The sequence below is a fragment of the Meriones unguiculatus genome, chromosome 2, assembly GCF_030254825.1.
Source record: "Meriones unguiculatus strain TT.TT164.6M chromosome 2, Bangor_MerUng_6.1, whole genome shotgun sequence".
Taxonomy (NCBI): Eukaryota; Metazoa; Chordata; class Mammalia; order Rodentia; family Muridae; genus Meriones; species Meriones unguiculatus.
This window is the reverse complement of record NC_083350.1, coordinates 142,867,165-142,882,234: the sequence shown is the minus strand read 5'-3', so window position 1 is coordinate 142,882,234 and position 15,070 is coordinate 142,867,165. Positions and strand designations below refer to the sequence as shown.

The window sequence follows — 15,070 nt, the reverse complement described above, 5'->3', positions numbered from 1 at the left end:
ACCCGGAAAGGACTTATAGAAACGCGTAAATATTTGAGACTCTTCAAATTAAAAGCATTGTTTTCAGCTTAATCGGGGTGTACTATTACGCTCAACACGAATCTCTGGAGACCAGAGCAAAGGTTCAGCTGGGGAAGGCGGCCACCGACTTTTCAGCGCGCCTAGTTTCTGGGATGTGGCTGCTGCGCCCCCTGCTGGCGGATTCGCTTTCCCAAGACCATCCTTTTTACCTTTAAAAGAAGGTGTGTGGAAATAATTGAAGTTAAAAAAAAAATGAGGAGGATGGAAGATCAAACTAATTACCCATAATCTAAACAAAAGAAAAGTTAACATATCATATAAGCCGTGGGACCAAATCATAAGAATCAAATTTAATTTGCTTAACTTAGAAATGTACATAGAACCGCCAGATTAGTGGGAGGTTAAACCAGGGGAAAATAGGTATAAATTATGAGATTCAACGTATGAATGAATTATGATTGTCCGCTCGCCACGAAGGGCAGGCCTAGCCTTCACTTTGTGATTGTGTGTGTGTCGATGCTTAATAGCATTATTCTGAAAACTTAAAAAGCTTATGGATAATTAAGTTTGAAGGAAAAAAAAACCGAGTTGATGTGGACAATGGTATATTTATTAAGATAAATACTGATAATGGAAGATGATAAAGTAACATTTTTTTTTTTTTAGTCTTGATATCTTTCTTTCAAGGCTAGTAAGAAGAAGCAGATTTTTTTTTTCTTCCCCCATTGGGATGGTCTGTAATTCTCAGATGCATGTGTTTGCACCTGAACTCTATAATAATGTACTTAAAAGAGGGTGAGGGGTCTGGCTAGGTCTTTTGTTAATTGCTTTATCATATGAATAAACTATGGGAGTATATTACAATCGTGTTATCATTTGTAGCATTTATTTGCAGCTTTATTTTAATTAAGCCTACTGTACTTATCGGAGGCAGTAAACTAACGGTGGCTGGTGTTTATGCATAATAATGTACAATGAAAATGAGATTAAAGAAGATGGTGATAGCAAAAATTATTTTCTCATTAGAATATTTTTAGAACATATTGAAAAAAAATTAGCTCACTGGCCAACCGATTTCAATCCAGCACCATCATAGTGCCCTAAGTATAATAACAACTCTAACGGCCCCGGCCCACGACAGAGGCAATCCTCTTTTGGGGTTGTAATAGCTGACTACAGTCCCAGCAACAATACACTATTGACTAGCAGACAATCAGAAAAAGACTTGGAACAGGATGCTTCATCCTCAGAGAATTTAAAATGTTGCCACTGGCATAGTTTATGAAAATTGGAAATGCTTCATCTAAAGAGAATGTAACACTTCCCTTCTTGGGCAGCAAAAAGCTATACACTTTTAGACCAGCATTAGTGATTAGCATATTCCTGGAGTAATCAGATTTTATTTTGCTCTGCTATTGGCCCTAGCCAGAAGCCTTAACTGCTAAGTATAACCCAATTTTATTTAAAAATCTTTTACATCCGTTTTTCTTTCCTAAATGCCCCCTATCCCTCTTCAAGTATTATATCTGAAGCCAACTGACAATTTTGTGGAGGTGCGGACTGTGGACTTATTTTTTTCTTCTTAGTGGCAAATAGAGGTTTAAGTTGCAGTAATTAGCGAGAACTAGCCAAGCTTCTTACTATTATGATGCTTGTTAAAAACGCTCCGCTCCGGCATCTGCATTTGAGTGGTCCCCTCCTCTCCTAATCTCCTTATGGAAATGAAGGCTAACGGCGGGGGACCTGCAGAGTCTCCGAGAATGCCCTTGTTAACTGGAATTTCTCAGCATTGCTAATTAGCAGAGTTTGACGACCACCAGTATTGGGGAAAGCTCTGTTTAACCACTCGCCAACCATTCCAAGGAAGAGCAGACTAATTTTATTTTGTAATTAAAATCTGAAAAGGGCCCTATTTGACAGTTAGGGCTATGAGAGTTTTATCTCCCCGAGAAATAATTACTGCCTTGATAACTCAATTTTCTGAAAAATGTCAACTGTGGGCTCCAAAAGTTTTAATTTCATTACATAAGTAAAAGAAGCAAGAAAAATAGGAGAAAATGTACAGAAAGACTTTCTAATTCTGGAACTGGTTAAATATATTAGAAGACTGCTTTACCCAAAGGAAGTGCCCCCCCTTTTGTTATGTTCCTCTTTCCTCTAAATGCTAACCTTCTCACCATCTCTTCTGAACATGACCATAGCAGGGATCCATCTGCAGGGAGGGAAATGACATCGGACCCTGGTATTCAAAAGGCAAATGAAGCTAAAAAGTGAAGTACAGAAACTATAGAAAAGTTCGTGATTTTAAAAGCCAAAGATGCAGAAGAGTATGAAACCCAAGGCTTACAGATAGGCGGATGAACCTATGATGTGAGATTCTATTTGACTATCCCCAAATACTTCAGGGAAGCAGAACTATGGAGTAAGAATACAAAAATATGCTACTTTGTAAAAAATGTTTCCCTCTGTCCTGTAAGTCACAAAAATGCCCAGTCACTCCCATGGCAGGCGGGGATGCTCCTGAGCTTCTAAAAGGACCTGAGCTTTAAGACTAAGGAAACACTTATGAACGAAGATAAAGAAATGCACATAGATTTATTATCCAAATAAGTAAGTATATAAAATTCACACACTTTACAAAAATAATATGCTAGAAAAGTTAAGATATGGAAAGTTAGGGTAAGGGTGGGAAAATAAATCCCATCACTAGGAAACTCCCTCTCCTGTGTACTATAAAGTTTGTTCCTTGGAAAGTCTATAGGGGTACCTTATTTTTCACAGCAGAACTTTGAGGATAATGGTTGTTCTTTTATTTGTGCCATATCCACCCCATTTTCTTTCTATGTCAAATGTTAGACTTAGGAAGTGTGAAGATTATCGGCAGGGACCATAACCCACCTTTCAAGACGCCACAGAGAACAGCCACAAACTTCTATCCCTTTCTATTTAACATATGGAGACAAGGTAGACCAGTCACTTAAAATTACTCAATCATATTTTTTTTTCTTGTGTGTGTGTCTCTTTCCAGGACTTTGCCTTTAATTTCCAGAAGTGGTATTATACACAGTAAATGGACAAGGGGCTGTCGAAGCCCAGACCCAATTTTGCCAAATAATTTCACTCAAGAGCTGCAAGGACCCTTGAAACCTGGGGAATGCAGGGAGGTCTGTGCCCTCAGCATCGTGCTCACTCCACCTAATTCTCACTGATGAAGTAAATACATTTAAAAACAGAGCCTGACAGTTAGAAACTTAACATATTTCTCTCTCGATTTGAACTATATTATTTTTTAAAAATCACACACACACCCTTTTTTTTTTTTTTTTTTCAGTCTTCTGGGCTGTCTGTAAAACCATACAACTGACAGTGTTTCATGTATTTCTACATCTTTCAGATACACCAGACCAGTTATTTTCTGGGCAAAGGGTTCACACTTCACTATTTTTCATTTTCGTTTCTTGAATTATCGATCATGAGGTTCTGTTCCCACCGCTGCTGTTGCGGTCCAGGGGAAAATGTAGTTTACCTGCTAAATGACCTAATTGCTCCAAAACGGAAGTTCCCCTTCTGATCCCAAAAATCAGGAAGGGGAGGGCTGACATCACCAGAGTCCAAACACTCGGGAGAGACTTGAGTCCCTTTGCACCCCCAAGTCAATGCTAGGAAGCCTATGCAGACACCTGTTTGACAGCCAAACTATTTTGGGCAATTCATCTTACCAAAGGCCTATGTCCTCCTCTGTCCAGTGGCCATGATTGTTTCCCCAATTTAAACAAAAGATAGGTGCTCACTTAAATTTTTCTAGCTGCGATAATTTTATTCAGGAAAACAACAACAACAACAGCAAACAAGACCAAGCCTTCCTTGAGGTTTTCTCTGACCCCTATTAAGTGACAGCGATGCGGCCGGTGCCATGTGACTGCTGCAGCCAAGTCCAAGTGGCTGGAACTATTGGCCTGGAGCCTTTTCTTCCTTCCTCAGTGACCTCGTGTAACTTTCTGCTCAGTGTCACTCACAAGCTTCCTTTCCGGAAGCTCAGACCAATGTAACACGAGCAACAACCGAACGTAAGGGTCTCAGGGCACCCCCAAATGCAAGCCCCACAGAAGGGAGGAGATCTGCTTCACTGTGAAGGACTGGACTGCTTTCACAGGAGAAGCAGGGACGCTGTAGCTTTCCACCTGTAGCATGACAAGAAATTAAAGCAAGCCTGCGTGGTGAAAGTCGCCCACAATCACCCCCAGACCTTAAAAGGAACCATGGCTGCTTCTGGAAGGTTTGCCCGTGGCTCGTGCTAACGGGGCTCTGAATCAGTGGGCTCCCATTCTGGGCGGGCTGTCATCCTTCAGGCCTTCTGTTGACATCAGGAAGCCGCTTCCAAAAAAGCTCTTGTAACCTCAAAAGCAATGTCTGAGAAGTCATCCTTCCCTGAGGTCCACTTCTGCTGGCCCTCAAGCGTCCCTCCCAGCCCAGGCTCAGAGCTGGGCTTCCAAACCCATCCCCACGGAATTCTCAGATGGCTGGCCTGATAATCTTTAAAGGGTTCTTCTGAGCTGGGGCTCTGACTTTTATCTCTCCTCTCGCCCTTCTTGGCTTTTTGTTGGCGGCCCCCCACTCCTTCTTTCACCCCCCCTCCCCTTAATTTGGAGATCACTGACACGCTATGCTGTAATGAGTCCTTCAGAAACTGTTATGATCCATGGTGACAGTCTCCACACCTAATTCACAGATTATTGACAAGCCCCGTGGGCTCAATGGTGTCAAGTTGTACTTGTGGAATCTGCGCCCTTCAGCAGCCCACGTAGCTGCTGGGCCCTGGTTCTGGAGCCACAGCCTGGCAGAGATTATGTATCTGTAGCTCAGCTCCTTTCAGCATGGCCCGGTTTTCTCCCTGGCTCTTTGTCTGGGACTTGGATCCCAGGAACTGAAGGTTGTGGTTTTTATTTTTTTTTTTTGTTTGTTTGTTTGTTTCAGCGTTTAAAAAACGAACACAAGAAGTAAACTTAATGAACGAAAGCGCATCCTCGAACCTGGCTCTTATTAATGAGCCTTGCCCCCGCCCCATCTCCAAATAGCCTGCCCAACTCCAAACCACACACCCCGCTTCTCGGCATTTTAAGCTTGGGAGGTGGGGGGGGGGAGAGAAAGGAAGGAAGGGTTGAGGACTTGGCCTGGACTCAGTGGACCTAAGCTAAGTTGGCCCACCCGGCTGGTTGGCTCACAGGATATCGAAAAGACTCACTGCTTTTACAAAGCAGGGCGCCCAGCCAGCCCGCTGGGGCTCAAGCCTGGACGCGGCGACTGCAGACCCAAAGCGCCTGCCACGCCCCTAAAGGGTACAGTGCGGCTAGGGAGAACCGGCCGGATGCCAGCCCCGGGAGGCTCTGCCTTCTCGGAGGACTCAGGCCCGGTTTGGCTGCCTTCCTAGGCTCCAAAGGTGGAGGGGGCCGCCTCCTCGCCGCAGTCCCGAGGCGTGGGATTGGGGCAGGGGCTGGGCCACCTGCGGCTGCTGAATCACAATGCCATCGAGTTTGGGTGGCGCGCTTGGGCCCGGCTCGCTCACTGGCTTGCAGCTTCTTGCTCAGCCCGGCTGGCAGTGCGCTCTCCTCCTTGGACCCCGCAAAGTGGCGGGCTTGTGGGCTGCAACGCCTGCCCGGCGCTGACCTTTGCCTAGGTCTCCTGTCCGCACTCTGGAGGAAAGGCTCGTCCACTGCCAGTTCTTCCACGGGCCGCAGGGCCGGTTGTGCAGTCCGTTTTTCCGAGGCAGGGCCTATCTTGGCTTCTCTACGGCTCTGCTCCGCGGGGGCCAGGCTGGCCGCAGCGCTGGGTACCCAGCGTGCCCAAGAAGCGTCCCCGAGTCTCCTCGGTGCGCGTGGGGTCACAAGGCCAGTCCTTAGGTTGCGATTTCGCTAAGCAGTCAGGCCTAGCCTCTTCGCGCAGAAAAAGATAGAGGTGCCTAAGCAGCTCCTGCTTGCCTATCATTTCGACCAACTGCCGGGTAGATTTCTCAAAAGCTGGGTTTTTGTCTTTTGCCCCCCTCCTCCGAGATCCGATCCCGGGAGCAGATGAGAGGAGCAATCCCTTTAAAAACCATCTCCGACCGGCTTATCTTGGGGTGGAATAAACACACCCTCAACGGCAGACTCGCAGAGCTACGGCATTAAACGTGCAAATAATAATAATAATAATAATAATAATAAAAAGAGCCCTTCTGTTAGGAGACCCTGAGCTGGTTTCCGACAGCAAGCCCTGCCTGGCCGTTAAAGGTTAAACAGCCGGCGTGCCCCCCGAAGCAGGAAATGATCGTTTTGCTCACTTAGCACTTGATGGCTTCTTTCTTTCTTTTTAAAATTTAAACTAAACAAGCCGGCATTTCCCGCATTGTTGTGACTCTAGAGGCCGTGTTCTTTTCGTAGTCCGTCTTTCTGAATAAACCACAAGGCCACTTTCCCCTCCCTCGCTGACAAAGGTTACGTCTCTTTCTCCCACAGACAGGTTTGGAAGTATTAAAAGCAAAAATAACAAAAAACAAACAAGCAAACAAACAAAAACCTAAAAACTGTTTCCAGGATAACTTGGATTCTTGTCCAATAGGATCTATCATAGACTAACCTCCTCTGAAATTTCACGTTGATCTAAAAGTCGAAAAGACACCTGTTTGGTAGACAATAGCCAGGATTTAACCGATTGCCAGGAGGGAAAAGTTTGATCAAGGTTGGTTTGAGGGGGGAGGGAGGTAAATACTCTGAAGAAGGGATTGGACTTTTAGTTAAATTTTGGAATTAATAACCAAATAGAAACGAGTTACTTCATTCACCGGAGACCCCAGCACTTTACGCTTGGGGACCTCGCATCTGAAAAGCGGCTGGAGTTTAAGCCAGGCACCCTTCGCTCTGGTGTTATTTTGTGAAAAGCGGACAAGCAGGAGAAACATCTCTCATTGTTTCTCTGTGGCGCCACCGCATAGCCTTTAAAAGAAGACCCCAGACCAAACCGGGATGGAGGAGGGCGAATTGGGGTATAAGGAGGAAATGTCATTTTTTTTTTTAAAGAGTTGGAATGGAAAATAATACCATCTCTTTAGTTTTTGTTGAATTATAGTAATCTTTTGAGGGCATAAAAACTTGTTTCCGCTCCCCCACTTCCCTTTTTGAGGGCAATAAAGAGTTTTCTTCTGAGCCCGGGGCGCGGGCTGAAGCGGGTTCGGGAGGGCGCCGTGCATCTCCCACTGAGTCCAATAGGGGGCGCTGGCACCAGCCCGCGGAGTCGCTTCTCTTCTGAGCTGCTCCCGGCCCTACCGCGACAGCCGCTGGCGGGGTCGAGCGGAGAGCTTTCGTCTTTGCGGATAAAAAGAGATTAAAGGCTAAATTCTTTTGGGGTGTGTGTGTGTGTGTGCGCGGTGTGTAGAGAGGGTATCAGTTTTAACCAACTACGAAAATGTAGGGCTTTGATGTTCTATGGGTTGTAAAATTATAAGGTTTCTGAGCCAATACGCGGCTACAGTGTGTGTGTATGTGGAAATTATTTAATTAAAAATATATTTTCCATACTTTCACACGATCCTTTAGAAGTGCATTAAAAGCGGACGCTTATCCTTCTGGCTGGCCCTTTAACCCTGCCACAAGTTTCCAACACTTTCATTTGTGTCGAAGGCCCTTCTGTTAATTCGAAGGGGTGGGGAAAGAGACCCAAATATTTAAATTCCCCGCTAAACAGTTACTGGTCTGTTTCCTTCCCCTACTTTCTTAAAACGGGGCAGTTCCTCAAAGTCAGGTATAAACGACAGAAAGCAATTCTAACCAGAAAAAACCCCGCGTTGGGCCGCATATAACCATCCTAGTCCAGGGAGAAATCCAAATAAAATTGTAACCAAAGCACACCCACCCCAACTTAAAAAAAAAAAAAAACAACACAACAAAACAAAACTAGCCTTCACCTGTATTTAAATAGCGTGTCTTTAATTACAGCGGCGGGGGTCGCCTGAGGCTGGAATGAAATTAGCAGTCATTTACCGTCCTTTAACTCTGTGGTGCTTTGATCAGCACTAGATTAGTTTTCCAGTTCTAACAAAGGCTCTACAGCCAGCCGTGGGCTGTAAATAAGACCGCAGGACCTGCCCTCAACACCTTTTCTCTTGTCAATCACGGCTCCATCATTCAGCCCAAGATTAACCTTTATCTATCACATTTTTAAATTATAAAAAGAGAAAGAAAAAAGAAGAAGACGAAGGAGGAGGAGGAGGAAAAAGAAGGAAACGGAGGCGTAGGCGAAGGCCCCTGGCCACCGCGCCTGGGTGACCGAGGCGCTCGGGAGCCTCCCTGGATCGCGACGGCGGGGGTCAGGAGGCACGGTCCGCAGGCCGGCCTCCCCGACTGCCCTTCCCGGGCGGAGACGCGGCCCCCGCCCCCCGCACTGTCGCCCCCCACAGGGCCTCCCTCCACGAACCAAACAGCCACCTCTGTCCTCTCCCCGGGGCCGGAGGGGCAAAGCGAGTGTCGAAATCACGTGCACTAAGTTTCTGCGCTGAGAGATACCTGTCTCTTCTACTGAGCGCAGAGAAAAAAAACAAAAACAAAAACAAAACAAAAGCAAAGCAAAAACAAAACAAGCGGCGGCGGCGGCAGCGGCGGCAGCAGCGACAACCGAAAACCCGCGGCAGCGGCGACCAAACCCGTCCCCGAGCGTGGGACGGCGAAGGCGACGTTGCTCCTACTTGTCGTGAGAGGGCGCCAGAGAGCAGCCCACCGCCCCGGCCGGCTCCGCTCGGCCCTCCCAGCTTCGTCAGCCCCTGTCATCCCCTCGCAGGTAATATCTCCCGAGGATCCTGCCCCCTTGCGTTCCCATCTCCCTCTATTCCGGTGGCATAAAGAACGGGGCTCGCCATGTCCCCTGCCTCGCTTCGTCTGATGCAAGCTCTCTCTCACCCCAATTACAGACCCCTCCCCACCAGAGTCCCAGCGGCGGCCGAAGCGAGCCCTTTCGGGAGCTGTACCTTTCCTTCCAAGTCACAACCGCCTGCTCGAGGTTCTTAGTGGGATTGCAAGACTAGAATGTAACAGCTTAAAGATGAAAACCCCGAAATTTTTACTACTGGGTTTCCTCTATGCGGGACTCGCCGATCTGTTTCTTAGTTTTCCCTTAAAAAGAAATGCACACACCCCAACTGAAGCCACCTTGATTGCATTCAGACCTATAACTAAGTGCTCAGAAGAGAATAAAATGTCACTTCATTTCTGCATTTGTTAAAGAGATCTTAATTAGCCCTTAATTTCAAAACTTAACACCTTAGGACTTAAATCGGCCTGTGTTAAATGACTGCCACACAGCCATTTACAGGGTGGGCATCTAGATCTCTTAAAGGTCACACACACACACACACACACACACACACACACACACACAGAGAGAGAGAGAGAGAGAGAGAGAACACACACAAAAAAGAGGCAGAATGAGAGAGGAAGAAAGTGAGTGAGGGAGTGTGTGTTGGGGGGTGGGGAGAGGGAGCTAGCCTTGAATGTCAAAGTTGGCTTGCAAGCTACTTACGCGTCCATGCCAGATCAGGGTGTTGTCTTGTAGCACTTTGATTGGCAGGTAAAAAAGCCCTGAACGTGAGGGTTCCCGGAGCCTCTTGTCAGCCCAAGCTGCATCACTCCTCACCGGACAGAACGAGTTGAAGGAGCTCCCTACTTCCCCCTCTTCCTCCATCCAAGGCACGGAGAATCCATTTCAGCTTTTCTTCGATCAGTCTCTTCCATCAGCCTTACCGCACCGCCTTACACAGCCTCCAAGACCTAGCCCAGCTTTGCCTGTGCAATCCCCTGCAACAAGAAAAATCGTTTATGGCTTAAAACCCCAAATGGCTGATTTTTTAAAAGAGAGAGAGAGGGAGAGGGAGAGAGAGAGAGGAGAGAGGGTGAGGGGGAGAGAGAGGGGGAGCGGGAAGAATGCACCCAGAGAACAACAAAAAAGTCAGTTATCCTAACAGGCTCTGTCCCCCACCGTACAGAAGAATAAAAAAAAAAAAAAAAAAAAAACAAGCTTTATGTTTTTCAGTGGGTATTCAAAGATAATTTGATGCCATTGTTTCTGCTACAGATGGTTCTTTTAAATACAATAACACGGCTCTTTGTGCAGGCTACTCACAATAAAATCCAAAGCGTTCCCCTGAATAACCATTTTGTTCTCTCTTGTATGGGGCCAACAAAAGATGCCGTGAGGTAATGGGTTCTGTTTATTGAAGCCCATAGAATAGGGGTTTGATAAAGATTTTTTTTTTTTTAAAGCAGAAGACCTTGGAAGGTCGGGCTGATCTCTTCATATTTTTTATTAAAATATTTGTCCAATACATTATTCCTTGGTGCAGCTGGAAGCTTCCTCCTCAATTCTTAATCAGCCCAAACATCTGTCTCTTGAAGGCTTTAAAAATCTGCAATTGTATCAGTGGTGCAGTAACCTTATGAAACCCCAAATCTTCAGGCTCAGTAGAGGCTTGAAGGCAATTGCATTTGGGTGACAGGAGGGCTGGGGGGAGAAGAGGCAATCCCAGTTCCAAGGACTTAAGGAAATGCTGTTTTCCTCTCCCCAGGCTAGCTGACCATGCTACCAGATGAATCAGACACATGCTCATCAACAAGGACTTCTATGCCGGGGTGTGCCTCCTCCTCTCTGCCAGCACCCTCCGTGTGCACACAGGAAGGGTAGGGGCAAGGCGTGTTTGCTTTCTAGCTGGCCTTCCTCTGCTAACCTGAAAATCCCAGGCTGGGAGGTTCGGTTGAGTAGAACCAGTCTCTAGTATTCAATGAATCCTACTCTTAGCTCTCTGATTTGTTCCTAGGCCATTCCTGTTCAGGGTCTGGGGACTGGAGTAAGGGACAAAACCAAGCTGCAGGGCCCCCGGACTCTCAGGATGGATGGCTGCTCCCCACCTTTCAGTTCTGTTTCCTCTCACTTAGGAAACCCAACGTCTAAACTCAAGGAAAGTCTGAATGACCTGAGCAGAGCTCCCCCACGGGGACTAAGGGATGCTGCAGGGAAGAGGCGAGTTTTGGCTACCTTTCTAGAGACATGGATGCCATTGCTCTTTAGGTCTTCAAGAGCCTAGTCACCGTCAGCTGCTCTCCTGACTTCGGCTGTTGGTGTTATTTGGGGTAAGACAATAGTCTAGGAAAATGCCTTTCCTCTTAAAAACAAGTTTTCAGTGAATTTTCCAACCGCCGCACCCCCGTTATTACTTCCTTTCTTCCCACAAATCTTCAAAATAAAAGATAAACACCCAAATGAATCCTTAATAAAATGGATACCATGTTCTATCTTTTCCTCTTGGAAGCAATTCTGTTACTGGTTTTCAAGTGGACCTCTCACAAGAGATTTGGGGAGGATGGTTACCTAAGTATTAGAACTAAGACCTTGGCAGCAAAATCATTTCAGATGTTATTTCCCAATAATTTAATTTCTGAATTAATTACTTATTTTGAGACAGGCTCTCACAATGTAGCCCCAGTTGGCCTGGAGCTCGCTATGTAGACCAGGCTGGCCTTGTTGCCTCTGCCTCAAGACTGCTGGGATTAAAGGGTGCACTACCACACCTGGCTTAAATTATTTATTGCATTTTTTTTTTTTAGATAAACAGCCTAATATAAGTCTGGAAAGAATAAAAATTGGGGCAGTACTTTAAAAAGTCAAGCATTTCTGTTTGTGTGTGTGTGTGTGTGATATTTTTGAGACAGTTTTCTCTGTGTAGCTCTGACTGTCCTGGAACTCACTCTGTTGACCAGGCTGGCCTAGAACTCAGAGATCCACCTGCCTCTGCTTCCCAGTGCTGGAAGTAAAAGCAGCTGAATGGTAAAGCCCTCTCCTAGCATGAATGAGGTTTTAGGTTTAATCCCCAGTACTGCCAACAAGAAAAGACAATGAGACTGTATGAGTGTGTGAAGGCGAAATGGACCTTTAGGATTGGCTAAGATATGTGTGGGTATTCTCTACTGGGGGACTGTGGGAGCCGGTGGGGCACCATATAGTCTGTAGGAACAAGTCAAATAACTGAGGATGAGGAAGGCAAATATGAACTGAATGCCCAAGCTGTCATAGCAACTAACTCTGGAGAGACCAAAGTGAACCATTGTCCTGCTCTCCCTAGGTTTTCACCATTTAGACTCAACTAGGATGTAGTCAAAGCTTTTCCCCCAGTTTCACATGGACTGAAAGAAAACTCAAGCTGATGACCTCTCTCCACTGAAGAATTTGGGACTAGACCTATGGCTCAGGCTCAGGGCGAGTCATTCTGTATCCCTCAGAAATTGAATCTGTACCATCCCAGCCCTAAGAAGTTTAAAATTAGTTGCCTGCTGTCTCCTGTAAATTATCAAAGCATGTGTTTGTGTGTGTGCGCACACGTGTGTGTGCATGTGTGTGAGCGTGTCCATCACCCCCAAGTCCCCAGAGCTGTGGTTCACAGGCTTCACACTCAACTAGAAGGAAGATCAACATGCGCTAACTAATGAATGTAGGTAATGTCTTGGCAAGTGACAGCCCAAGGGACACACTGCCTCCGAAGGTGAGAAATCTGGAGCCAGTGGGGAGCAACTTAAGGAAGGAAGAAAGGAAGGAAGGGAAGGAGGGAGGGTGGAAGAGAGGGAGAGAAGGAGGGAGAGAGAGAGAGAGGAAGAAAAAGAGGGACAAAGGGACTGAGGGATGAGAAGTCTCCCATTGGGGAGCATGGGTGGCGTTTCTTCAGAATGTGAGTGAATCGCACTCAACAGGAACCGTTCAGGACGAGGAAGGAAAGAGGGAGGGAAGGAGGACAGAGAGGTCAGAGCCTTGAGGGTGAGAAGCATTACAGATGGACTCCAGGTTACAACCGGCCATCAGGTGAAGCCTGCGGCTTCCCTCTCCATAAGCCCGTTCCGCACACTGCACCCAGCCCTCATCCACACTCTCCCCATGGAAACTAGGGTTCCAGTGGCCTGCTGGCTACTTGCCCTGCAACCTGCCTGCAGCCTCGGGGAAGGCCTCCTGGCATACCATGGAGGAAAAGGACTAGCCGCTGTTGGAGGTTAGGCGTTAGCACCCTTCATCACCCCTGTTCCCTTGGACCTGAACCCAAACTGCATGGTCACTTGCTGCCATGCTCTGGCAGGTGACTGAAGGGAAGCTACTAACATCCCTTTTAGACACTACTGGAGGGAAGACAGGGCTTAGAATCCAACTGTCCAAAGGCTGAGTGCTCTCCACGGTCCAGAAGCAAGTGTCACCAGGAGCCACGTGAATCTTCTAGGCAGTCCTGCCCCTGCTATGGCCAGCCTTACCCAGCTCCCCCTGGTTGGGGAGTGGAGGTTGGGGTGGCCAGTTTTTTTTTGTTTTTGTTTTTTGTTTTTTAGCATTTCACCTGGCTCCTAGTTCAGCCCTGTGTGGCCCCCTACGGCCGGCCGGGCCCAGATCTGAGAGAAGAGGCTTCCTCTCCAAGGTTCAGAAGCCATTTGCAGGCCATAGCTTTCCAGGTTACTGCTCTCCACAAGCCTCTGTGGGCCCACAGGCTGCTTCAACATGTATGTGGGGGGGGAGTAGGAGGGGTGCGCACCTGCAAGTGTGTGTGTCTGTGTGTGTGTGTTTGTGTATGTGTGTGTGTGTACCTCAAACTCCAGGCTCAAAGTCTGGAATACTTCTTCCTCTGAGCACAGTGTGGCCAGCCTGGCTTGGGACAGGAGACCTGGGATTCTCTAGGGAGGACTGGATAACAGTCACCAGGGAAAGAGGAGCTGGGATGGAAAGTCTTGCTGGAGAGACTGGCTCGCTCAGAGAGGAGGGCTACTCAGGTCAGCAAATCTGACCTGGAACCAGGAGTGGGCAGCCGGAAGCCTGCAGGCAGTAAGGAGGCCATCTGCTCAGCCCAGCCCTCCCTCACACCTCACATCTCCCTCACACACTCTGGCCTTCTTTTAAGTCCCTGGCATTGACAGACTACATGGATCCAAGAAAGGTGTGCTTTATAACCAGGGGGGAGAGTGAGCAGAAGCAAGGTCTATTGGGAGACGGCACTGCGGACCCCCTTCAGGGTCACTTTACATATATCAATTGAGATTGTTCAAACAGTCACATGTGTTATCTGTATATTTGAAAAAGTGTTAACTTTAGCCAGGCATAGTTCCTCCCTCAGGAGAGGGAGACTGAGGCAGGATGAACCATTGCCTCCTGCTCAAGACCAGCCTGGTCTATATATAGAGTTCCAGCCAGGAACAGGGGTAAGTAAGACCTTATCTCAAACAAACAAAACAAAACAAAACAACAACAAAAAACAATCTGGGGGCAGTGGTGCACGTCTGTAATCCTGACACTCAGGGAGGCAGAGGTAGGTGGATTTCTGTGAGTTCGAGGACAACCCTGGTCTAAAAAGCCAGTCTAGGACAGCCAAGACTACACAGAGAAACCCTGTCTCAAAAAACCAACCAACCAACCAAAAACAAACAAACAAAAACCCCAAAGGAACAAACCCAAAATATAACAAAGAGGCTTATGGTGGAGATCTTGCCTAGTGTGTGCAAGGACCTAGCGTAATCACTAGCTTAGAAGACGGATATGTTAAACTGGGCATAGTGGCCATGTCCATAGACTGAGCACTTCGGAGCTGAGGGAGTAGAATTGTCTGTGGCCAGCCTGGCCTACAGAGAGAAATTTTGTCTTAAAAAAAGAAAATCTGAAAGCCATATCAATGAAAACTACTAAGAATTTAAAATGTGCTACACATTTTATGAACCTGTTAGTAAGTTTCTTTCTTTAATTCTTTTGTTTGTTTTTTGAGACAGGGTTTGTCTTTGTAGCACTGGCTGTCTTGGAATTCACTCTGTAGACCAGGTTGGCCTTGAACTCACAGAGATCTGCCTGCCTCTGCCTTCCAAGTGCTGGGATTACAGGGGTGCACCACCACCGCCTGGCTAAGTTTTTACATTTATGTATATATTAATTCACCTCAGTGTTACCCTGAGTCACAGTGGCTTGGAGAGAAAGCAGGGCTGCAGGATGTGCCACCAGACTGTTATTGGTGCCAAGCACGGGA

The 15,070-nt window shown here is 47.0% G+C and overlaps 1 protein-coding gene across 15 annotated transcripts in view; it reads right to left on the bottom strand.

The window, feature by feature from the left end:
• Positions 1–15,070, bottom strand: part of LOC132652461 (uncharacterized) — a 607,788-nt gene that overhangs the window by 58,373 nt on the left and 534,345 nt on the right. For 4 of the 15 annotated variants that reach the window (XR_009590072.1, XR_009590057.1, XR_009590069.1 and 1 more), the window contains exon 1: positions 9,565–9,994. Coding sequence is in view for 3 of the 15 variants with exons in the window: in XM_060378222.1 (XP_060234205.1) it covers positions 9,565–9,726 (162 nt within the window). In the remaining 12 variants the exon portion in view is untranslated. Of the gene's footprint in view, positions 1–9,560; positions 9,999–15,070 lie in introns of those variants that run through there. The other 11 variants (XR_009590063.1, XR_009590064.1, XR_009590070.1 and 8 more) reach the window with 8 other exon arrangements.